The following is a 26,762-nucleotide window of genomic DNA, read 5'->3' as shown; positions in this document are numbered from 1 at the left end:
CGGTTGTTAAATGTTTCAGAACGTACAGTTTCAAAACTAATGTTTGAAGAATGAATGATACAATTTTTCAAAACATTTAAAATACTACAGCTCTGTGTGTGTGTGTGTGTGTGTGTGTGTGTGTGTGTGTGTGTGTGTGTGTGTGTGTGTGTGTGTGTGTGTGTGTGTGTGTGTGTGTGTGTCCAGTGCTGAATCACTGATGCGCTTATAAAAAAAAAAAAAAAAAAAAAACATTTCAGTCAACAATTGATAAAAAAAACTCAGTTTTCTTCTTATTTTAATGATGTAAAGAACGCTTTGTGGGGGAAATTACGCGTTCTTCATCTCGGAACCAGCTTTTAGTGTATGACTGCGGTGTTCGACACTTGTTGGCACTTTTGCTCAGGGAAGTGATATTCTGGGTCAGTCTGGCGCGTGACGCGTTCGGTCAGGTATGTGACGCGCTCGCTCGCGTCTGAATGAACGCGCCCGCCCGCGCGCACACTCGCAGTCTCCGTGAGATGCCCGTTAGATTCGGTGCGGCATTGCAGTGTCGCGCGCGCAGGGCTCGCGGATGATATCGACCCCACTCATGCGTGGATTCCCCGCTCGTCTCCTCGCGCACAAACGGATCCGTGTACCGGAGACTCCCGCGCGGACCGCCGTGATGGTGTCACGCGCACGGACGCGTCAGCCGTGCTTGTGAAGATGATGAAGAAGATGATGATGATGATGATGATGATGGTGGTGGTGAGGACCGGAGCTCTCCTCCGGTTACCGGGGCTCGTGATCAGACTCGCGGTGCTGATGTTTGTCGCCGGGTCGAGCGGGATGCCGCACGTGCTCAGATTCGGTGAGAGTTGATCGATTATTTAATGATGACGAGTCCTTGTGATTGATTCATTGATTGTGATTCATGCATGTGTGTGTGTGTGTGTGTGTGGTGTTCAGCATCACTTCTGGCCGTGGTATCTCAGTCTCACGCAGTGTTTGACATCAGGCCGCACAGAATCACATCTGTCAACTCATTGAGCGCGTGCTGGAGATCAATATCAGCAAGTTTGATGTTGTGGAGCACGTCATGGGCTTATGATCTGCACATCTCAAAAGAGCCGAACGCTTTGCAAAATAACTTTTCTTATGCTAGTGGTGGACTGATGTATTGTGCATTTTGAGATTAATGGCATTGGTAGAACACACACACACACACATACATCCATACAAACACTCAGACACACTCTCACTCAGACACACACACACACACACACTGTAAAACTCGCTCTAATAATGACACATTTTCATGAAACCGATTCTCACGGGTCAGTTCACACAAAAATAGAGTGTGAAATGATTTTTCGAGGTTGTAAACAAAGATTATTAGAGTACACTCCACAGGAGAATACTATTTCAGATTCCCTACTTCAAGAATTCTTTGTAAAACGTAAACGGTGCAAATTGCCAGTTGTTTTTTCAACTAAATGTAAAAAGCGCAGATTGTTGCATATGAATATTTGATGATGACACCGTGTTCGGTTAGTGAGAAACTCTGATGATTGTAAAGTACATCATTCCAGTGTTTTCCTTCTGGTGTGTGTATGATCTGCTGGGCGTGAGTGTGAGAAGAGGAGCTGTGCATCATCCTGAAAGATGATCAGGATGAAGTATTAGTCGTTAAGGCCTTCACTCCATCTGAATGTGTGATCCTCATAACGACTGTGAGATCTCAGTCTTCATCTTTCTTCAGCGGCAGAAGCTTCATTAGTGTGATTCAGTCAGTGTGTGTGTGTGTTGAGGGTCTCGTTCTCAGTGAAGCCACAGGCAGATCTCATCAGACTCTGAACATTTGGCCTGTGTGTGTGTGTGTGTGCGTTTAAGAGTCAGTCTGCATCCGCACAACTATGAGCCTCTATGGCAACACAGATGCGCTGTGCATGTGGGGAAAACGAGGCCTCTGTGTGTGTGTGTGTGTGTGTGAAGCACATCTTTGTTCATCCATCAGCTTCATACACAGATCTTCTCGTGTCTCCCGGCAGGATCCACACACACACACACACACACACACACACACACACAGTCAGGATGAGGGTCAGGTTGTCTGACTCTTCAGCTGGACATTATGTTCTAAGATCGTTCTGCTAACGTTCCCATTCTTTTCTGAAAACGGAGTGTTCTGTGAAATATTGGTTGTGTGTAGAACATTCCATCGCATCATTCTTCAAACAGAACGGAACGTTACTTTTGGATCTGAACGTTCAGGAGCAAGTTACATTTAAAAACGTTACATTTAAAAACCAACATCAACTGAAACGTTCCAGAGAAAGACGCTGCATGAACGACTGCAGGAGTGTGTGTGTGTTCTGTCGGAGAACCGTTCCCTGGTCCCTCGTTCAGCTGATACTGAGTACTTTAGGCTTCGTTCAGGCTGCCAGTGCACATCTGATGTGTGTGTGTACATTGAGATCCCATCAGATTTAGCTGTGTGTGTGTGTGTGTGTGAACGGCCAGAAATCACTTGAAACGCGATCTGTGTGGAGCTTCATTCATGTGTTCAAATCATATTCAAATCTTCTTCCTGAAAATCTGTTTCAGTCGGACTACTTTGATCAGATTTCTCATGACTTGTTGTGTTATGTTATATTGTTACTGTATGCTGTTTTGTAGTGTTTTTGTGTAGTGTTGTTGTTGTTGTGTGGTGTCGTTGTGTGTGTGTGTGTTTGGACTGAGAGTGTGTGTGTGTGGACTGAGTGTGTGTGTAGCCGCAGCTGATGTTTACGCTGACGGAGATGGACGATTCTCAGTGAAACACTTGTGTGTGTGTGTGTGTGTGTGTTAGTCATTATTAGCTGTTTGTCCAGCTTGAGTCAGAGCTCATCTGGAATTCACTTCTCTCTCTCTCACGCACACACACACACACACACACACACACACTTGCACTCAGTTTATGAATGCATCACAGTGTGTGTCAGTCTGAAGTGACTGTGAATTAGACAAACACTGGCCGTCTGTAATCAAACAGAAACAACGCGACTCGTTTACGGATCCTCTTTTCTGCTGTTGGAGAGTTCGGTCACAGTCGCACTCATGAAGCCGACCTCGTCACTGACTGAACGAAGATGATGGAGAGAATGCTTTTATTTAAACTGCATGTGTACAATTCTGTTTACCTGTGCAAGTGTATCGCCATGACGACAAGGTGTAGCAAAGGCATTGCTCTGCAGTTGCTAAGGTGTTTCCATGACGACGAGGTGTTGCAAAGGCATTGCTCTGCGCGCGGTTGCTAAGGTGTTTTTTTCCTGCTTACCTGCGGAAGTTTATCACCATGACGGAAAGGTGTTGCGATGTTTGCTGAGGTGTTCTTTGTGTGTGTACATTGTTTTGAAGGGAATGTGAGTTCTGTTTACCTCGCTGGCATGATGACAGGGTGTTGCAAAGGCACTGCTCTGTGGTTTCTAAAGTGTTGCCATGACAACAGGGTGTTGCAAGGGCATTGCTCTGTGGTTTCTAAGGCGTTGCCATGACAACAGGGTGTTTGCAAGGGCATTGCTCTGTGGTTTCTAAGGTGTTGCCATGACTAAAGTGCGTTGCAAGCACATTGCTCTCTGGTTTCTAAGGTGTTGCCATGACGATAGTCTGTTGAAAGGGTGTTGCTCTGTGTTGGTAAGGTGTTTTTTTCTGAATGAAATGTCAGGTCTGTTTACGTTGTGCCGTTTATGTTTTAATCACATTATTTCATTCAAATAAGGGAAAAATAAGCACCGTAATCAAAAATGAAATATTTTTAGTGTTTCCAGCAGGGGAGTTGCAATCTGATGGGGAGAAAAAATAAAGAAACTAAAAAAACACGGTTATAAAGTAGACAAGTTTTCCCTATTACAAAATATTTTTAATTATTTCCTATATATTCTATATTTTCCTTTCTTATTATTTTTCTATATTATTTATATAATACATTTATGATAATTGAATGTTAGTATATGGATTTTATATAATTTCTATTCTATTATATAATAGAATAATTATATAATATTCATATTTTTACAGCATTAAATTTAATGATATGGGCTTATTTTATTTTATTTTTTTTCATTATTTTAATTATAAAATGTTTATAATTTGTGTCATTATATAATGCTCGATTCCAAGTAATAAATGATGTATCAGGCTCACGCTGTAGGAGAAATTAAGGCATTTCACGTGTCAAAGCCAGTCAGTTTTATGTGTTCATGACGTTTCTAAACATATATTTATGAATAATGCCGTAACACCTGATGAGTTCAGATGTGATGAGGAAGGCCTCTACTTGTGTCCATCCGTTTCACGACAGCCTCGTTTTAACAGGAGCACAGCGACTCGAACCTCTGTAAGACATCAGAAGCGGGTCAACTGTTTCTCCAGGAGCAAATTGCACCTTTCACGGTTTAAAAATATAACCACGGCTTTCAAGAGCAGAGAACAAATCCATCGGCTATTAGCATTCGTGGCACTCATGAGTCAGAGAGAGAGAAACTGAGCGAGAGTGGAGGGAGGGGGATTGATCCGGTGTTTCCAGACACACACACACACACTGACCTGTCAGCTCACACAGACGTCGCATCTAAAACAATCAGAAACGAGTGTGATTTACTTGTGTTGATTCCCATCAGTGTTTAACATGAGCTTCTGTTCACTTCACTCTCAAACCCAAGCGTTTGCTTCGTCTCGGAAATATTCCTGTAACACACCTGTGAGGTCAGAGAGAGAGAGTGATTTATCGAACCCTGGGAGCCACACAGGTCAAAGGGCAAGCGACAGAGAGAGAGAGAGAGAGAGTGTTAGAAGATTGCATCAGTGTTTGAGCGTGTCGAGACGCTCAAAAGGTCACGACTGAAACCCAATGCTGCATTTCATCAGGGTTTCCACATTCATTCCTGTTGTTCTGCTGTTCCTGCAGGGCATTGTGGGAAGGGACCGCAGATTAACCCTATAATTCATCATTTACTCGTTCTAAACCTGCATGAAGTTTGCTCGCAAGATATTTGTAACCAAACTGTTTTTATTCTTATGTTTGCATTTGAAGCACTTACAAATAAATGAAGTATGAGAATATTCTCATATTTTTTTATTTGCTTAGTTTTACCCAGTGTTATTTAAGTTTTTATTATAGTTTTATTTGAATTTCATTTTTATTGAGTTTTCTTAAAATATTGCTATTTATGTTTAATACATTTTTAGTTTTGAGTTGATAATTATAGTGCTTCAACTTAAATTTGTTTCAAGTAGTTGCCAAGGCAACATTTCTTATTTTCATTTAGTTTAAGTTTCTCAACTGTTTACATTTTATTTTATTTTATTTCAGCTTTATTTGAATTAACAGAAATAATGGTAATCCTGATTTTGCCGTAAATCATGAGATGAGGCGGTGTGCAAGATCATAAAATCAAAGACACAGATGCAATGTTTGTTAAAGGTCTATTTATATATTTTATATTTATAAGATTTATAAGATATTTTATATTTATATTTTTATTTAATTCAATTAATGTTGTTTTATTTTTTATATAATTTTCTTATTTCATTTTATATTAATATAATTTATTTTTTTTACTTAGTTTTACCCAGTTTTATATAAGTTTTTATTATAGTATTATTAACATTTTGTTAATTTGACTTTAATTTTTGAGTTTTTTTATTTTTTATTTATTTATTTTTTGTTATTATTTTATTTTTTTGTTTTTATTTCAACATTATTTTATATTAACATTCGTTAAACTGAAATGAGCAGAATTACTCCTTTAGTTCTACCGCAGTGTCGGTTCACTCAGCCGTAATCGACGCTCTTAATTCCAGCCATTGATCTAAACAAACATTTCATCAATAGTAATATTTTTAATACACTTTGATCAGGAAATTCATCCATCAGCCCAGAGGAGGTCCATCATACACACGAGTGTGTGTGTGTGTGTGTGTGTGCGCGTGTGTAAGCAGAAGCCGTCTGTCTCGGTGTGTTTGTCAGACAGATGTGTGTGTGTGCTCTCTAAAATCCTCACTATATTATTCTTTTCAGTATATTTAGTATCAGTATCGTGATATTGTTACACCCCTAATAAATATAGGATTAATGTATTTGAAATGCATGTAAAACGCAGTATATCTGTCAGTCATGCTTCAATGAAACAGCTCAGATTTCTTTGGTTTTGTTTCTGAAGTTAAATAATTGAGTTAGTTGAGGCTCAGATCACACTAGCGCGAGACGAGACGGAGCCTCAGATGTTCTGGGTTTGATTCTGAGGAGTAAGTGCAGATGAAATATTATATCCTCTGAACACTGATCTGAGACCTGCGTGAAAGCGAGCGAAGGCTTGACATTTTACCTTCGCAAGGCGGATAACATCGACTCAACTCAGGGCTGTTTTTAGCTCCGCAAAGACTGAAGCAGGATAACAGCTTTATCATAATTACACAGAGACGAGAGAGAGAAGGAGAGATAAATTCAGCTGCAAAATTCCTGAAAGTCTAGTTTTTCTGTAACTAATCGTGCATCTGTTGATTCAGCAGCTCAAACTTGCTTTTGTTTTGATTTTAAAGTGTTTATTTACAATCATTGACAGCATATTTAAGAAATATTTGCATGTATATACTGTATATATATCTACATATAATTTATATTATATATAAATATTAATATTTTATGTATAAATAAAAAATATTCTTAAATATATATCCAATCCAATCCACTTTATTTATATAGCACAATTTAAACAAACACAGGGTTTCCAAAGTGCCGTACACCACAACAATGAAAAAGTAAGATGTACAATAATACATAATTATAATAATAGCATAAAAATAAAATCAATTCAAATTGAATAATTTTGTGAGTAAAGTGAACACATTTAAACCACATCAATCATGATTAACTGGTGTTAAAAGCCAGAGTAAAAATATAGATATACATGCATGTGTGTGTATTATATACAAAATAATGAAACAGAGCACACATACATATATTATGTGGACACAAACTTTTATTGTGGTTTGATTAATCATTCCACAGCACTAATTATTATACTTACTGCTTAATATACATGTTTGGGCTCTGTTGTTAATTTGAACCTCTGATAATATGATGTACAGTACCTGTGATCATTTACAGTGTGTATGTGTGTATTTACAGCATTAGTTAGGAGTGATTTTCAGTAGTTTCTAGTACGGGTGCATCTCTAGTTTCAATCATCTCTGTCTGAGAGAGTGTTTTGGTGACTGTAATCATTAGTAAATTCTCACATTCACACATTAACACCTCAGATTCAACAGCAGGAGAATATAATGATCCACTCAGAGGGCAGAAACGAGCTTTGTGCTGCACTTCTCTATGTGCGTGTGTTCCTGCAGACGGAGGCAGTGAGAGTCATAAAGATATTGCCAATTATTCGGTAACTCATTGCATAATTAATTTCCACAGTAATGCACAACTCGTGGCCAATCGCCTCCAGATGTGGTCAGATGCATTCGTTTCATTTATTTTGCATGCATTTAGCAGGGCTTTTATCCAAAATCACGTCATGTCAGATCTATTTATCCAGCGCTTTTTACATCACAGATTGTTTCAAAGCAGCTTCATGGTAATAAACAGAGTCAATTATGCAAACTTCATCATCAAATTTAGATTCAGGAATTAAGCAGCTTTACAGAAGACCGAAGAGTCTTTTAATGACCAAAAATATATTTATTTATCTATCTCACATGATTTTCGAACACATTTCAAAACCTTGTGAAAGTGAATATAAAATAAAACAAGCTTGAATTAAATTTAGTTTGATCTCCAGAATTCTGTTATTGCACTGTATTGCATTAGCTTTTATTATTTTTTTCTTAAGTTGTAGTTATTTTAGTACATCAAGATTAAACAAGAAATTTGCCTGAAATAAAAGACTAATTCTATATTTTATTTTAATTGTATTTTCAGTTTGTTATTTAAGTCAGTTATTAGTAGGGTTTTTATGATTAACTAATACTAAAACTAAAATAAAAATAAATTAAACCTTAATAGCAATATTGAAATAATAATAATAATTTGAATATGACAAAAGCTAAATCAATCAGCTAAATGAATAAATATAAATGTAAAAGCACATAAAGAAATGAATTCCCTGTTATGCAATAATTTGATCCCTTTAAACTAGGGCTGCGGTTAATCGCATCCAAAATAAAAGTTTGTGTTTACATAATATATGTGGGTGCACAGTGTATAATTATATATATATATATATATATATATAAATACACAAATATGCTTGTATATATTTAAGAAATATTGTCATGTATATCCTGTATATAGATTTATATTATATATAAATATAAACATTTTATATATAAATAATATTTTTTTCTTAAATATACATGCCTGTGTGTGTGTATTTATATATATACAAAATAATTATACACAGTGCACCCACATATATTATGTAAACACAAACTTTTATTTTGGATGCGATTAATCGCGATTAATCGTTTGACAGCCATACTTTAAACTCATCTTCGATCACCAAAATGACATTTAAAACTCGACACCCTCGCCTCATTTAGGATGTGCGGTGCTATGAATATGCAAATGAGCCCCGCCTCCACTCACTCACCCACTCACTTGATCTGATTGATTACAAGGTCGTTTGTGACGTCAGAAACACCAGCGATTTCAAACCGTGTTTTTGAGGCTGTCTTACAATACTCAGCAATGCTGTCGACTTATGAATTTACACATGGAGTGTCTTAAAGTGTATTAAAAACACCACATACACGCATAAACAACATTAAAAACTTGATTTTCCCCACAGGGATTAACATGAAAACAAAAGATCTAGTAGAACACAGGAGTGCAGATGTTTGACTGATGAAGCTCCGGCGCTTTGGGAGTTTCAGTGTTTTGGTGTCCAGATGCTGTTTTCTCTCTCTGACGTTGGTGTGTGTAAGTGAGAAGATGAAGCCTGTGTGTGTCTGTGTGTGTGTGTGTGTGTGTGTCTCCTCTCCAGGCAGTGTTGTTTGTAACTTATTACAGGTAACTTGAGTAATGTAATCTGATTACTTTTTCAAGTAACTAGTAAAGTAACACATTACTTTTTCAATATACAACAAAATAGCTAAGTTACTTTTTCACATTCATTGACTGACAGCTCTCTTGTCCTCATGTTGAGGGAAATAAAGTGAGGTGTGTGTGTGTGTGCGCGCTGTGTAAACATGATGGTTATTTCAGTTCTAGACTAAATGTGATCATGCATTTATTTGTCTCACTTTCACGAAAACATTCAGTTTTCCTCAAAATTAATAAATAGTAAAATGCACGTCCATAATTATAATTAACCCTATTAAATGACACAAATATACTTTATGTATTTAATCTCACTTTATTAACCGATGTCTTTGCTGCTGACCTTCAATGATCTGATTCAGCCAGACTTATAAGCAAACATGACTTTAGATGAGATTTAGTCATAAGAGTGTTGACTTCTCTGTAATCCAGAATATGAGCAGCTGAAAGGGTTAAATCTGTATTTACTTCATCATGAGGATTGTTCACTTCTCTTTCGATGAGAAAAGGCCTTAACTTACTTACCAAAATTACTTTTTTTGTTGTTATTAAAAAACAAACAAGCAAGCCCAGCCCTGCAGGTGAGAAAAAGTAACTCAAAAGTAACGTAACCCATTACATTTCATAAAAAGTAACTTTTTGCATTATGCATTATGTTAAAAGTGACTTTCGCCACCGCTGTGTGCAGGAGGGATCTTCGAGTCGATCGAGAGCGGCCCATCTGGACCAGAAGAACTGGCCTTTAAATTCGCCCTGAACACCATCAACAGGAACCGGACGCTTCTGCCCAACACGACGCTCACGTACGACATCCAGAGAATCAACGTCTTCGACAGTTTCGAGGCGTCCAGGAAAGGTGAGAGAGTTTCCCTCCCAAACGCTCCTGAAACGGGCTCTTTTGTCTTCCCAAATGCTGCCCTATTTTCCTGTGCACACCCAAAGCTTCAGCTCTGGCCTCGTTTGTAATTTTAATGACCTTTTTTTTTTACGCCGGAATAAAATTGGGCTCATTTAGAGAACTAGCATGTGAGCTGCGTTTGCGGTCAAAGAACATCCAGTTTAAAACTGAGACTGAGATGGACGAACAGAAGCAGCTCATTTGAATATGTGCATTAGTGACCTCGACTGCTGAGGGAAAACTGTGTTTTTATCATAAAAGCTAATCTCTGTGTTGCTCAGACAGCATTCTGTCATCACGTCGTTCCAAAACGAAATACTATAAGTACATTTATGCTGATTTATACAGTCATGCTCTAAAGGGAACAAAAAAATCACTTCAGAATTGTATGATCACTTTGTGTGACAAAAGAGGAGCCAATATTAAAGAAAGTTCTGGTTTCTTTAATTTCACCGTATGAACTGCATCATCTATAAATACACAGAAAATAATTTGGATTTAAAAACACATCCGATGGCTGTAAACTCTAGAATACACTCTTGCAAAATAAACCTGCAAGACCTCACAAATTATGTATTTACTGTAACCACTACACAAGAATGTACACATTTATAAATAAAAATGTGATGTTTGTAAATAATAACTTAAATATTTGTAAATAATAATCAAGAATGTAAATATATGCAAATAAAAAATCCCAAAATGTAATTAATAATGAAATCTTGTACATTTTTGTAAATAATAATCAAATATCAAAATAAACAATTGTAAATAATAATCAAAAATGTTTATTATTCTAAAAAAGAGAATGTAAATAAAATGTGTACATATATATATTTGTATTTGCAAATGTAAATATTTCTAAGTTAACCCCGTAATGTAAGTAATAATGAAATCATGTAAATTTTTGTAAATAACAAAACAAAAAATGTGAATATTTGTACAAAAATAATCAAAAATGTTTATAATTCTAAAAAAGAATCAAGAATGTAAACATTTTCTGTGGTTCAGCGTTTGATTGGTCATGTGTTGTTTTGTTCTGTCCAATCGGCAGCCTGTGAGCAGCTCTCCCTGGGCGTGGCTTCGATCTTTGGCCCCTCCCACAGCTCGTCAGCCAATGCGGTGCAGTCGATCTCGAACGCTCTCGGTGTCCCTCACATTCAGACCCGCTGGAAGCACCAGGTGTCGGATAACAGGGACTCTTATTATGTCAGTCTGTATCCCGACTTCTCCTCGCTCAGCCGGGCCATCCTGGACCTCGTGCACTTCTTCAGGTGGAGGACCGTCACGGTGGTGTACGACGACAGCACGGGTGAGCACACACACACACACACACACACACACTTCTTCACACCAACTACATTCACATCTAGGGACTACTTCTTAATGATAGTTTGTGCACAGTGTGCTATTCAGAAATAAATATGCTTATTTTATTTTTATTTAAAAATTCTAAATGTTTTTAATCTAGCGGTGTGTAAATTATTTGTATTTTTTATACTTTTAAAGTATATATTTGTCACGCCTTTAAAATGACTATTGATGACAGTACAAATAGAAGAATTCAGGAAATTTGTAAATATAAATGTAAAGATGTGTAAATAAAAAGTGTAAACATTTGTAAAAAAAAAATTGTATATATATTTTTAATTGTTTGGATTATTTAAACTTTTAAAATATATATTTGTCACTCACTTTTTGATTTAAAAAGTTACAAATAAAAAAGTTAAAGACTTTGTAAATAAATCAAGAATGTAAATATTTGTAAATAAAAATGTAAAGTATTGTAAATAGTCTAAACATTTGAAAAAAAAAGTAAATAGCTTTTCATAAATTATTGGGATTATTTATACTTTTAAAATATACATTTGTCACTCAGGAAGATTGAAAAATTGCAATAAAAAAGTTAAAGAATTTGTAAATAAAAATCAGAACTGTAAATATATATAAATAAACATTTGTTAGAAGTGTTTTAAATAGCTTTTATAAATTATTTGGATTTATGATATTTGTTACTCAGGAAGATTATAAAAAAATTGTAAATAGAAAAAATTTCAAATTATTGTTTGGATTATTTGTACTTTTAAAAAAAATACGTTTGTCACTCTGCAAATGTTTAAAATGATTATTGAGGACAACAATAGTACAACAAATGTTCCAGGACCTAAACACACACATTCTCTTATGCAAATATGTAAATTTGAACCTAAAATCTCCACGTTAAGTAAATAAAAATAGAATATTTCACCGACAGGTCCATTTGTCGACTGCCTAGTTGGTCATCTGGGTGTTTTATGCATATAGAAAATTAGCATAATGTGCAGTAATTCATCACACTGATAGAGCGAGTACAGCACGAGCTCGGGTTATTGGAGAAGAATAACGTTGATGATTATAATAAAGACTAAATAACTGGCTTATTTGCGTACAGTCGTATCAGATCTCAGTCTCTCCCGCCTCATGAATCTCACCGCTGCGTCTCCTCATTAGTCTGTTCTAATTAATAGAAAGTATTGTATTACGTTCTCCGAGCGTTTTGCCTTTAATCACGCAAATTGAATCAAACTGGGAGCCGGAATCATTTGTTTTAATTAGGCGTTCAGCGGCGGCTCCTGCTGTCGGCAAAGCAAACGCCTGTAAACATGTTCAACGGCCATCGTGATGTGTGTGTGTGTGTGTGTGTGTGAGACTCCTGCTGTTGGCAAATCAAATGGGCCCCGATGAAAACATGTTCAATGGCCACCGTGATGCTGAGATTCAGTGTATATTACTGTGTGTGTGTGTGTGTGTGTGTGTGTGTGTGTTCTGAAGGCTTGATGTATTATTTTTTACTGCATCTTTTGCTGAAGTCCTCAGTCTCACCTAGAGTAGCAGGAGGCAGTTGCCAGGCGACCATTAGTTACCGTTGTTAAGGTCACATGAAGCCCCTCCCTCTGAGTATCCCAGAATGCTCTGCTGCAATGAGACGAGTCCCAGCGGAGCGACATCATGTCCACACATGTGATCAGATCAATTCAGACCTGTCTAAAACTTTACACAACCCTAGAGATGGGTCTGCTGTGGTGTGTGTGTGTGTGTGATCTGGACCTGCTGTTGTTCTCCTCAGGTCTCATACGTCTGCAGGAGCTCATTAAAGCTCCTTCTCGTTTCAACATCCGGCTGAAGATCCGGCAACTCTCCGCCGACACCAAAGACGCCAAACCGCTCCTCAAAGACATGAAGAAAGCCAAGGAGTTCCACGTCATCTTCGACTGCAGTCACGAGATGGCAGCCTGGATCCTCAAGCAGGTGAGCGTTCCTCACACACACACACACACACCTTCACGAGGATGCTCGTCTCCATTTCTCATGTTAAATCTCAGTGTTAGAAATTCTATTAGTGTGACATTATTACAGACGCCTCGAAACCGAAATGGGAATGTAATTAAAAAGGCGGTTTGGCCGCAGGGCTTGAAGATCTGATGAACACACTCGTTTATCCCCGCAGCGCTGATGATGATGGAGGTGTTTCTGACTATCCTTCGTCCTGTTACGTGAACAGAAGTTCAAAGTTATCTGCTCTTTAATGATGAAACATCATCGCTCATGGAATGTTTCAGTTGATGTGTGTTTTTAAATGTAACGGTTTTTAAATGTTTCTACTTTATTCAAAAGTAACGTTCCATAATGTGTGAAGAACGATACAGTGTCACGGATGGTTGTTTTGAACATCTATATCGGTCTGTTACTCGCATGTCCCTCGACCGTCAGTGTGTGTGTGCAGTGTGCAGAGTTTGATGTTGTTTGGAATAAAAAATGCAAAAGATATCAGTAAAAGAAGCACTTAGAAGGTTGTGGTTTAAAAATCAACATTCTGACATAAACACTGTCAGATAAATATAAAAATAAAAATGTCACTGGACTCAAACACAACTAACAAACACTAAACACACACAAATATATGTTAATAAAAACGTTCTTAGAACATACTTTTGTACGCTGGGACAGCGTAATGATATATTATTTAAACGGGAAAAGATTTAGAGATCACAGTTTCATTTTTTGTACTGATAATTAATCTATGGTTATTTCAATAATGAATCATTATATTGCAGTTATGAGAATATAAAGAGATTCATTATTGGGATGGGATTATAAGAGTTACTAAAAACTCTCAAGGTTTCTTTGTGCTGCTTCATTCTCAGGAAAATAAAAGTAAAATAAAATGGTAAAAGCTGTAAAATGTAATTTTCTGTTTTGTTTTGTATTTGTTGAAATATGACCTATTCATGTTTGTGTTCTTTTATTTCACACAGGCTCTTTCAATGGGGATGGTGACAGAATACTATCATTACATCTTTACAACTCTGGTGAGACTCACACACACAGACTCACTCACTCACTCACTGACTCACTCACTCACTCACTCACTGGGTGCTTCTCATTTTTTATTTGTGCATCCTCGTTTCCTTTCCTTGTTTCCTTTCCTTGCGTCTCAGCTCCACCCCCTGTAGGACGTGAGGGAAGGAAGCGAGGAAAGGAAAGGAGGACAGAGGAATCGAATAAAAGCTTTTTTATATCCATTGGAATACTTGATCAGTCGAGCGTCACTCCACAGTGTCATCAGCAGCGCTAAAAGGATCTGCCCTTATGATGTTGAAGTTTGGTTATTTAATAAATTCATAATAAATAATAATAAAGATAGGCTATACTGTTGAAATATCTGAGATGTGTGGTTTATATAAACTGCAAAGGTAAAGTATAAATTAAAATGATTGTGACCGATGTAAAGTGGGAGGAGAATTGACACGTGCGTCACGTTTAGTCAATATAACAGTTCCGCGTAGGATGCACCTGTGTATCCTCGCTTATGACTCCTCAGGAAGCCTCCTATCTCCTCGATCCTCGACTCCTCACGGTGCAATTAGAGAATTGAGATGTCCTTCAAGATGGCTGAGCTCGATCGGTTTCCGGGTCATAGGAGGGAGGACGGAGGAGCGAGGAGACGAGGAGGGATATTGAGAAGCACCCACTGACTCACTCACTGACTCACTCACTCACTGACTCACTCACTGACTCACTCATTCACTGACTCACTCACTCACTGACTCACTCACTGACTGACTCACTCACTCACTGACTCACTCACTCACTGACTCACTCACTCACTGACTCACTCACTCACTCACTGACTCACTCACTCACTGACTCACTCACTCACTGACTCACTCACTCACTCACTGACTCACTCACTCACTCACTGACTCACTCATTCACTGACTCACTCACTGACTCACTCACTCACTCACTGACTCACTCATTCACTGACTCACTCACTGACTCACTCACTCACTCACTGACTCACTCACTGACTCACTCACTCACTGACTCACTCACTCACTGACTCACTCACTCACTCACTGACTCACTCACTCACTCACTGACTCACTCATTCACTGACTCACTCACTGACTCACTCACTCACTCACTGACTCACTCATTCACTGACTCACTCACTGACTCACTCACTCACTCACTGACTCACTCACTGACTCACTCACTCACTGACTCACTCATTCACTGACTCACTCACTGACTCACTCACTCACTCACTGACTCACTCATTCACTGACTCACTCATTCACTGACTCACTCACTCACTCACTCACTCACTCACTGACTCACTCACTGACTCACTCACTCACTGACTCACTCACTCACTGACTCACTCACTGACTCACTCACTGACTCCCTAACTCACTCACTCACTGACTCCCTAACTCACTCACTCACTGACTCCCTCACTCACTGACTCACTCACTGACTGACTCACTCACTCACTGACTCACTCACTCACTGACTCACTCATTCACTGACTCACTCACTCACTGACTCACTCACTGACTTACTCACTCACTCACTGACTCACTCACTGACTCACTCACTCACTCACTGACTCCCTCACTCACTCACTCACTGACTCCCTCACTCACTCACTCACTGACTCACTCACTCACACACACACACACACTCGCTCACTCACTCAATCACTCACTGACTCACTCACTCACACACACACTAACTCATTCACTGACTCACTCACACACACACACTAACTCACTCACTCACTCACTCATATGTACTCTCACACACACACACACACACACACACACACTCACTCATTCACTCACACACAAACTCTCACACACACACAGTTTTTTTGTTTTGGAATGTTTGAAAGCTTCATTTTGAAGCTAAACGGTGTAATTTGGACTCTTCTTGAAGTCGCATCTGTCACTCGGGTGTGTTTGAGTCTCGTCTGCTTTGATAAGAGTGTGTGCGGAGAGTAAAAGCGCTCGAGTCTTTGCTGGAGAGTGTGAAAGAGGAACGCTGAACTCGTCTCAGACTCGGAGCGCTGTGGAGGTTTGATCTGAGATCCTCCCGTGACTCCAGAGGCTCGTCTGAAACGACAGGCTTTGATTCACTCACGGTGTGTGTGTGTGTGTGTGAGAGATCACATCCTCAGTCAGCTTTATGTGGAAGCTTTTTCATTTCGTGTGTGTTGTCCCTTTAATATTTATATTGATTTTATTTCAGCTTAGTTTCAATGAACAGAAATGTTGTTAACCGTCTGGTGCTCTTCACGTGTCGGTCAAAAATGAAACGAATGTACTATATTTTAGTTCGATAATGTTTTTTATTTAATATTTACTATTTTTATGGTATTTTATGACACTACAGTATATGTACGCTGTATTTATAATCCATTTATTCACATTTTGAGCATTACGACTGAAACTGGTGAATCTGGAACGTTTTAGAGGACAGACTGAAGATCTCTACTCAAACACGACACTTGCAGATTATTCCTGAAGTCAGAAACATTTATTGTTATGAAAAATCCACAAAAATACTATTTTCAATTTTTATATGAAATATGTTTTTTGTGAATGCGAGCCGTATCTCAGTGAATGATCTTCCAGTGAGATGCTGTTCAGCTGCAGTTCCAAACGCGTCCACTAGAGGAAACTCGCGCTTCATTTCCAGTGCGCCGTTTCTGGCCGCGAGGAGCACCAGTGTGAATATTGTTACAGGACCATTAAACCTGTTCACATCATGACCCTGATTTATGTGTGTGTTCACACAGCAAGTGCCGAAAGTTAGTAGAAAATAAAAAAAGAACATTTTTGGGTAGTTTCAGTTGTAGTTAAGGATAATAACACTGTTGATCATAAGTGTGTGTGTGTGACTCCACAGGATCTGTTTGCTCTGGATATGGAGCCGTATCGGTTCAGTGGAGTGAACATGACGGGTTTCCGGATCCTGAACACCGAGAGTCAACAGGTTTCGTCCATCATCGAGAAGTGGAGCATGGAGAGACTACAGGCGCCGCCCAAACCAGACTCAGGCCTGCTGGACGGGTTCATGACGGTGAGTGAGTGTGTGTGTGTGTGTTTGTGAGTGAGTGAGAGAGTGAGTGAGAGTGAGTGAGTGTGAGTGAGTGAGTGAGTATGTGTGTGTGTGTCAGCAGTTTCATATATACTCACATATACACAAGTTTACTGTGTTTGGGAATATTAACCGTCTTCCAGTTTCTTCGATCTGGAAAATCCCACAGAGAAATGCTCTCAAACTCGGCTCAGATCTGCAGTAAATCATCAGCTGAACTATTATTAACATGAGTAGATAGAGGATTGGGCTTCATAATAAATAAGCGCTGTAAGTGTGGAGACGTGAGTGCGTGTGTGTGTGTGTGGAGACGTGAGCTGATGAAACGCTTCATTAGCGTTACGGATGTTTATGACTGAGTGAATCTGCTCTTCAGATTTAATCAGACTCTCGGATAATGGGACTCGTCGGCGGGAGGAAAGTTCATCTGCAGTTTGTTGTCTGTCATTTAAAGACAAAGAGATGAAGCCGGTGATTTGATATCAGATGCGAGTTTATAATAATGAGTTAACCCTATAAAGCCTGCTGTGTTATATCTGATGCATGCGGCTCTAAAGCTTCTTTGAGTTTTAATCAGAAAGCATTTAAATTAGTGCAACGATCAATCACATCCATAATAAAAGTGTTTACATAACCTATGTGTGTGTGCTGTGTTTTATAACTATTTTGTATATATAAATACACACACACGTGTATATTGTGTGTATATATATATATATATATATATATATACTGTATATATATATATATATATATATACATAATTTATATTGTATAAATATAATTTTTTTAAATATAATTTTTTTCTTAAATATATATACGCATGTGTGTGTAGTTATACATACAAAATAGTTATACACTGCACACACACACACACACACACACATATATATATATGTAAACACAAACTTTTACTACAGTTGTGATTAATCGTTGCCCTGCACTAATTTAAATATCATCTTAATAAGACATTATTGGCAGATGTACGTAGAGTGACGATTCATATTTATATGCATTTGATGTCAGTATCTTCTATTTGCATATTTTTGCTAACTTTGGGCCTCTGAATAAAATGTAGATTTTCCATCATATTCTCACTATATCAGACTATATGAGCCATAAACGCCTGATGTATCAAATATGATGCTCAACAAAAAACACATGCAAACTTAATTTTTAGATTTCCTAAAAGTATTTAATAAACGGCTGCATTTAAAAACAAAGAAAGCTTTACAGGGTTAACAGTGCCGGTTCTCCTGTTCTGATCCTGTTGCTGTTGCCATGGAGACGCTCTTCATCGGAACGCTGTTGCCATGGAGAAGCTCTTCATTGGAACGCTGTTGCCATGGAGACGCTCTTCATCGGAACGCTGTTGCCATGGAGACGCTCTTCGTTGGAACGCTGCTGCCGTAGAGACGCTCTTCGTCGGTAACGCCGCGCCTGTTCGGCTCCAAGAGAAAAACAAAATCTGGCAACTTTTAAAAACACACCCTTCATGAAGACGAGCTAAACCTGATTTGAGAATTTTTGAGAAGTTAAAACTTTAACTATGCGTGTGTGTTTGTGAAATAGAGAGAGTGTCTGTGTGTTTATTTGTGCATGTGTCAGACAGAGTGTGTGTGTGTGTGGGTGAGGATGTGTGAGAGTGTGTGCGTGTGTGTGTGTGTGTGTGTGTGTGTGTGTGTGTGAGAGAATGTGTATCTGTTTGTGAGTGTGTGGGTGTGTGAGTGTTGATTTTTTGTTTATACAGTAAAAAAGATATAAAATATCACATACCATCAAACTGAAAGTCAATAGAGAGAGAGAGAGAGAGAACCCCCCCCCCTCTCTCTCTCTATCATCTTGACAACCGTTGCTGCCAGTGAGTTGCCATGGAAACCGTTGCTGGTGTGGTGAATCTTTGTTGCTAGGGTACAGCAGGAGGCCTGTGATGGGACAAGGGTTTCCCTGGTGATTTCAGTCCTGTGATTGGTTCTAATTAAACACTGTAGTAATGAAGAGCTCATCATCATCCTGTAGTCTATCAGAGCACAGCTCAACACACACACACACTCACACGGCTGATTTCAACACGTCACACACATGCAGAGACTGAAAACACTGTAGGATCGTCTCCAATTCTTCTGTCTGAGCTGGAAGCCATCATTAGACACACACACACACACACACATACACTTACAAACACACACCCACTCAAGCTCACTCACTCACTCACTCTCTCTCTCACGCACACACTCAAACTCACACACATTATCCAGAAGAGCAGTAATGAGAGGAGCATCCTCTTGGTAACAGTGTGTGTGTTTAAATTGTCAGTCATGGGATCTATTTATGAGCCTTAAGGATCTCACACTAATTGGGACGAGTGGTTGCGTGTATGTGTGTGTGTGATGGGTTTGGTTAGGGGTTGGGTTAGAGTGTGTGTGTGCGTGCGTGTGTGTGAGATGGGTAGGGTTAGTGTAGGGGAACGGAAGATACAGTTTGTACAGTATAAAGACCATTACACTCATGGAATGTCCTCACAAGTATAGCTAACCAAACCTGTGTGTGTGTGTGTGTGTGTGTGTGTGTGTGTGTGTGTGTGTGTGTGTGTGTGTGTGTGTGCAGACGGACGCTGCGCTCATGTACGATGCGGTTCACGTTGTCGCTGTGGCCGTCCAGCAGTCGTCTCAGATCACGGTCAGTTCTCTTCAGTGTAACAGACACAAACCCTGGCGCTTCGGCGGGAGATTCATCAGCCTCATCAAAGAGGTACACACACACACACACACATCATTAGCATATACTGCTCTTAAAGTGGCAGTGCAAATATTTATATATATTTGCATATAGAAGATCCATGAGCTTCATTAAACATCTCAGCGAGTTCAGAGATCTATACGTATATTTTTTTTTTTTTTTTTTTTATATCTTTATTTGACATGGACATACAATTACATTGGACGAGCCATATGCATTTGTTTTTTAGTGATTATAGCATACATGCTAATTTTCAACACCTGTCCACGGAAGGCTTTTGAAAATAAAATAAAATACAGTTACAAGGGGAAGAAAAAAAAAAGAAGAAATAAATAAATAAATAAGTAAACAAAAAATAAAAACAGCAAGTATCAGAATCAGAAAGTATTAGTAATAGACTATACATGTGAGCACTGTTGTTTAGTTTTCAGCCATTGTTTCAGTCCTCTGTTAAAAGCATTTCCATCTGTCTCTAGTTTTAAATTAGTGGGCAAAGCATTCCAGGGTTTTGGCCCCTTTACAGAGAAAGCAGACTGACCAAAAGAGGTCTTACACTTTGGAACTAGACAGTCACCTCTGACAGTGGCCCTTGTGTTCGCCCTCTGAGAACTTTGCCGTCTGCTTACTAATTCAGAGAACATTGGTGAAACATGATTATTTAAACATTTATAGACCAATTTGATATAATTAAAATCAATAAAACTGTCAAAGCCCATAAGCTGATGCTTTGTTAAAACATCACAATGATGCCACTTCATAGGTTTCCGGTCCATAATTTTTATTGTCTGTTTGTAAATGGAGAAAATAGGTTTTAGTTTGGATGGGGATGCTTGTGACCATGATGTAATGCAATATGATAAATGTGAGAATATCATCGCATGCATGTAGAGTTTTGCAGTGTGACAAGACAGATCTCTTCTTATAAATCGAAAACAGTTTATATTTGGTTTGACCTTTTTACATATGTACTTAACATGATTGTCAAATTTTAAATTGTTATCTAGAATTATCCCAAGGTACTTGACTTCGTTAACTACTTCTATTACTTCTTTTTTTATCTGAACCTCAAATATATCACTTAAAGGTCTATTTCGTATGGAGAAACACATAGAGACTGTTTTCTTAACATTAAAGGATAAATGGGATGACTCAAGCCATTTAGAAATATTAATTAATGCTTTTGTCAGGTGTTCACCTGCCAGACTAGATGTTTTAGCGGAAACATGGACCACAGTGTCATCCGCATACATCTGACAGTTTATGCCTGGACAGCATTTTGGTAGGTCATTTATATACATGGTAAACAACAATGGGGCAAGTACAGACCCTTGCGGTACTCCCATATTATTGGCTTGCATAGTTGACCTCACCCCATTTACCCTAACACATTGCTGTCTTCCGCTCAGATACGACCTAAACCACATATTAGTGTCGTTACACAGAGCTGTTAATTATCAGATGAGAAATCATGAACAGAGATGAGTGAGAAACACCATATTCAGCTCTTACAGTGGAACATTTATATGAATATTAGATTAAACCCAAACTAGTTGATGCCTTGATGAAACTAAATTCAAATTAAAATCAACTTAAATTAAAATATTAATACACAAAAATAATAGAAATCACAAAAAAATAAAAACAAAATATGAAAAAGGTCTAATAAAAAAATTAAAACTATAATAGTATGTAAAATGTAAATAATACTAAAAAGAATTATTTTTAGCTGAAATAAAATATAAATATTAGAATATTAGAATAAAAAACAAATTTGCCTGATTTATATAAATCAGTTTGATCTGATAAAAGTGATTGTTTTCTCTGTGTGTGTTTGTGTGTGTGTGTGTGTCATTATCTCAGACATAATTCACTCTTTGTCTTTGACTGCAGGTGTGTGTGTGTGTGTGTTCTGCGCAGTAATGTTCAGATGGAGAGTCTTCTGTGTGTTCCTCAGATCTTTGGACTCATAGCTGGTAATTTGTGGAAATGACGCACTGAACCTGCAGTGTTTGCAGTCAAACATCATCCTGAGGAACAATGCGTCTCACACACACACACACACAGAGAGAGAGAGAGAGAGAGAGAAAACACTGCCAATAAAACCCAATAAGATTCATACAGAGAGAAATGAACACATTCTGATATAAAGCCTCTACTGTACGTGAATAATAATAATACATTTGATTTGTAATGCTCTTTTCTGACATCCAAAGCACTATACTAAAATAAACAGAAATATAAATTATTTATTTATTTAATGAGTTAAATTGTGAAATATTATTAATTTATAAATATTTATATATCCCTGATATCTCGTCAGGCATCATGGGACGGACTGACGGGGCGAATCCTCTTCAACAAAACCAACGGCTTGAGGACCGACTTCGACCTGGACGTGATCAGTCTCAAAGAGAACGGCCTCGAGAAGGTGTGTGTGTGTGTGAGAGAGAGAGAGTGGTTTTTTGTGATAATATATGAGTGAATTTGTGTGTGTGTGTGTAAGTAGTTTTTTTGTGATAATATATAAGTGAATTCATATATTGGTGTGTGTGTGTGTTGCACAGATCGGGACGTGGGACCCTCCGCGTGGACTGAACATGACAGAGAATCACAAGAGTAAAATCACCAACATCACAGACTCGCTCGCCAACAAATCACTGCGCGTGTCCACCATACTGGTAAACACACACACACACACACTCTCTCTCAGCCACATTCATTTATCTATTTTAATCTTATTATTCATTTGTTCAAAAGAAATGTACATGGTTTTCTGATTTTCTGTACACGCTGTTGTCCACATACAATATGTGTGATATTATGAGGAATATTTAACATTTGTAGACAAAATTAACCGAAAAAATGGACCTAAATTACCTAAATCTAATTTTTGCATGAACTATTTTCCTGCTTTTGATTTTGACTCACTGTAAACACAGTTCTGCTAATCGCGTAACTAATGAACTCGATGCGTGTGTGTGTGTGTGTGTGTGTTCAGGAGGAGCCGTACGTGATGTTCAAGAAGTCGGATAAGCCGCTGTACGGTAACGACCGCTTCGAGGGCTTCTGTGTGGATCTGCTGCGCGAGCTAGCGGCGATCCTGGGCTTCCGCTACGAGATCCGGCTGGTGGAGGACGGCAAGTACGGCGCCTTCGAGGAGAACACGGGCCAGTGGAACGGCATGATCCGCGAGCTCATCGACCACGTGAGTCACACACACACTACCAGTCAAAAGTTTTTAGTAAGATTTTTATTGTTTTTAAATAACACTGACTTAAACAGCATTATCATCAAAAAAGAAGAAGAAATATATATATATATATATATATATATATATATATATATATTCACTTTAACTTAAACAGCATTATCATCAAAAAAGAAGAAGAAATATATATATATATTCACTTTAACTTAAACAGCATTATCATCATCAAAAATTTTATATATATTTATATATAAATTTTATATATTTTGTATATTCATAATTAATGCTTTTTATATATATTTTATTATTATTATTATTATTAATGTTATTATTAATATCTTAAGGGAGCATTACTCTTTATTGAAAGTAGGCCATGTAGTAAAAATAAATTTTGTATTTGGTGCCTTCTTGACCGAGAAAAGACAAAGTAATTTTAGGGCACATTTATATGAAAGACAACAACTCCCACAATGCACCACATTGCACAGCTCCATAAGCCACTCCCATTAATCCAGAACAGCGCCTATGAGGTATCCACCTATCAGAGAAATCAAGCCATTTGGCCATCGTTTAAAATAAGTCTCTGCATAAACTTAAAATATTATTAGAATGTGAAATATATTTTTTATAACCGTTTCCAACACTGTTCATAATCATAACTGTGTGTTGATCATCAGATCCTCATATTAGAGTGATTTCTGAAGGGTCATGTGACACTGAAGACTGGAGTAATGATGATAAATTCAGGAATAAAGTACACGTTACTGTATATTCACACAGAGAACTACGGAGGCGTATTGCATTCACTTGAAGAAAAAAATTCAGTTTTTTTTTTATTCAGTTTTTCTGAATTAACGAGTTAATTTTTCATGAGAAAAAAAATTTGCTTTGTTTTTCTGAATTAATGAGTTAATTTTTCATGAGAAAATTTTTTTTACTCTGTTTTTTCTGAATTAATGAGTTCATTTTTCATGAGAAAAAAAAGTTTTTGCTCTGTTTTTCTGAATTAACGAGTTAATTCAGAAAAACAGAGCAAAAAAAAATTCCATGAAAAATTAACTCATTAATTCAGAAAAACAGAGCAACATTTTTTTTCTCATGAAAAATTAACTCATTAATTCAGAAAAACAGAGTACATTTTTTTTTCTTCAAGTAAATGCAATACGCCCGATTTACATTATAATAATATTTCACTGTTTTCCTGTATTTTTGTTTAGTTTTTATCAAATAAACGGAGCCTCGGTGATTCATTTGAATCTTTTGTTTGGTTCTGAAGCTTCAGTGGTTGTTGCTGCTAGAGAAGTGTCATTGGTGTGTCGTGTTGGTGATTGACAGAAAGCAGACCTGGCCGTGGCGCCGCTGACCATCACGTACGTGCGAGAGAAGGTGATTGACTTCTCCAAACCCTTCATGACTCTGGGAATCAGCATCCTCTACCGCAAACCCAACGGCACCAACCCCGGCGTGTTCTCCTTCCTCAACCCCCTGTCCCCTGATATCTGGATGTATATTCTGCTGGCTTGCTTGGGTGTCAGTTGTGTGCTGTTTGTCATAGCCAGGTAACATGTGACCTCGCGCTAGTTTGTGTGTGTGTGTGTGTGTGTGTGTGTGTGTGTGTGTGTGTGTGTGTGTGTGTGTGTGTGTGTGACCGTCTTCATCCTCATGCATCTTCAGTCTCGGGAAACCGGGCCGTTCGTGTCTGAAATGTAATTAGAAATAACCCGTGAGATTTGGATGGCATCAAAGCACATGATTTCCAGCAGCCGCTCAGCGCCGGCGTTTAGTGTTACTGGCGAGACGAGACCAATGCAGAGCCACGACTGTCACCTAAGTTAGTTTGGAATATGCACAGTGTGTTTGTGAGGCATTCTGGGTAAGTTCTGGATGATTCCAGCTGTATTTGTGCAGAATGATGTGATGTCGACAGCTTCCCGCTCATGTTTGCTCTGCTCTATAATTGCAATATTGACTTTTCAACTGCTTTATTGATTAGAAAAGCCCTGAATTACCTCTAAACACACATAGATGTTCCTGAACCTGCACACACACACACACACACACCGAGAACTGGAGTTATTTTATATTCTGATGCATCCTATAGAAAGAGTCACTTAGAAGAAAAAAAGATATTATATGATATATTACAGTTTTTTCCAATTGCTAACACACAATTTTGCAAACTAGTCTGGTTTTATCAAAACCACAAAACCACACACCCAAACTGCAAAATACCTCATATATCCTGCAAAATGAAGCACTGCAACCGAAACTACACAACTTTTGCATGAAATGGCACACACTTCATTCATATGACCAGATTTTTGCCTAAACAACTACACACTGTTGGGCATAATGAAAAGCACTCTTATCTTTAGGATGCTGTGCCATTATACTAAAATATGTATCAGATTGTTCACCTGCACAGAAATATTTGCAGACACACACATGCTGTTGAAACTTCATTTTACAGTAATGTATTTTATTACTACAGTAAAAAAGTCAGTGCAACGTATGCACAGCAGAAATATTTACATGGGACTGAAAAAAAATACTTACAAAAAAAAAACAGTAAACTGAAAAAGAAACTTCCAGAAAATATATTACAGTAAAAAAAAGCGGCAAGAAAAATAATTTTTATAGTTTTTATAGTGCTTACATCCTGATTGAAGTGTTCACAATGGCCAGATGGCACATGTAATTGGCCAATTAGCTCATGTAGTGTCATTTTGAATGGTAGTGTTTTGACTTTATGTCAGATTGTCGTGTCTTATGCAGAGAACTGTGCTCAGTGCATTTAAAAAGTGGCATTTTGAAATGCAAAATGTGTGTAAAGCAGAAAATGTGAAGAAGATTTGCTCTCTGTGTGTCTGTTTAAAGAAGTGTGCTGTGCATGTCATTTTAGTGTGTTAGCAATTGGAAAAAACTGTAATGTCCTATTTTAACCTCAACACTTTTCTGACTGAACCACTCAGTGTTCATATACAGTACAAACACACACACACACACAGCTGATATAAGGAGAGTCTGAGCAGAGCATGTGAGTGTTAGATGTGTGTGTTCACTGGTGACGTCATGATCAAACTCGCCGCCTTTAAATCTAAAATCTACACACACAAAAAACAGAAGTGCCGTAAAATAAACACTTAAATGTGTGTTTGATGTTTTCTGTTATAGAGCTCGAAACTGAGCAGTGCATAAACAACTGTGTGTCTGAAATATTAATGTTTGCTGTCAGTGTGTTAATGTGTGTGTGCTGTGACAGTAAATGCTTGCATCCGTGTGTGTGAGTTTGTTACAGTAATGTGTGTGTGTGAGTGTGCGGTGACTGAGTGTGTGCTGTGACAGTAAACGTGTGAGTGTGTGTGTGTGTGTGTGTGGTGACACGTGACAGTAAAGGCGTGAGTGAGTGAGTGTGTGTGTGTGGTGACAGTAAACGCGTGAGTGTG

The 26,762-nt window shown here is 38.0% G+C and overlaps 1 protein-coding gene across 1 annotated transcript in view; it reads left to right on the top strand.

Moving 5' to 3' along the window:
• The first annotated feature begins 448 nt into the window (after positions 1-448).
• The window catches only part of LOC120471029 (glutamate receptor ionotropic, kainate 2), a 32,823-nt gene continuing 6,509 nt past the window's right edge, over positions 449-26,762 (top strand). The window contains exons 1-11 of the mRNA XM_039660780.2: positions 449-832; positions 9,732-9,899; positions 10,996-11,253; positions 13,048-13,229; positions 14,237-14,290; positions 17,178-17,351; positions 19,977-20,120; positions 22,429-22,536; positions 22,673-22,786; positions 23,107-23,313; positions 24,652-24,875. Coding sequence (XP_039516714.2) covers positions 688-832; positions 9,732-9,899; positions 10,996-11,253; positions 13,048-13,229; positions 14,237-14,290; positions 17,178-17,351; positions 19,977-20,120; positions 22,429-22,536; positions 22,673-22,786; positions 23,107-23,313; positions 24,652-24,875 — 1,778 coding nt within the window. The 5' untranslated portion in view covers positions 449-687. The remainder of the gene's footprint in view (positions 833-9,731; positions 9,900-10,995; positions 11,254-13,047; positions 13,230-14,236; positions 14,291-17,177; positions 17,352-19,976; positions 20,121-22,428; positions 22,537-22,672; positions 22,787-23,106; positions 23,314-24,651; positions 24,876-26,762) is intronic.

Source organism: Pimephales promelas, chromosome 24 (assembly GCF_988280905.1).
Source record: "Pimephales promelas chromosome 24, fPimPro1.hap1.1, whole genome shotgun sequence".
NCBI lineage: Eukaryota > Metazoa > Chordata > Actinopteri > Cypriniformes > Leuciscidae > Pimephales > Pimephales promelas.
This window is presented reverse-complemented; position numbering and strand designations above follow the sequence as displayed.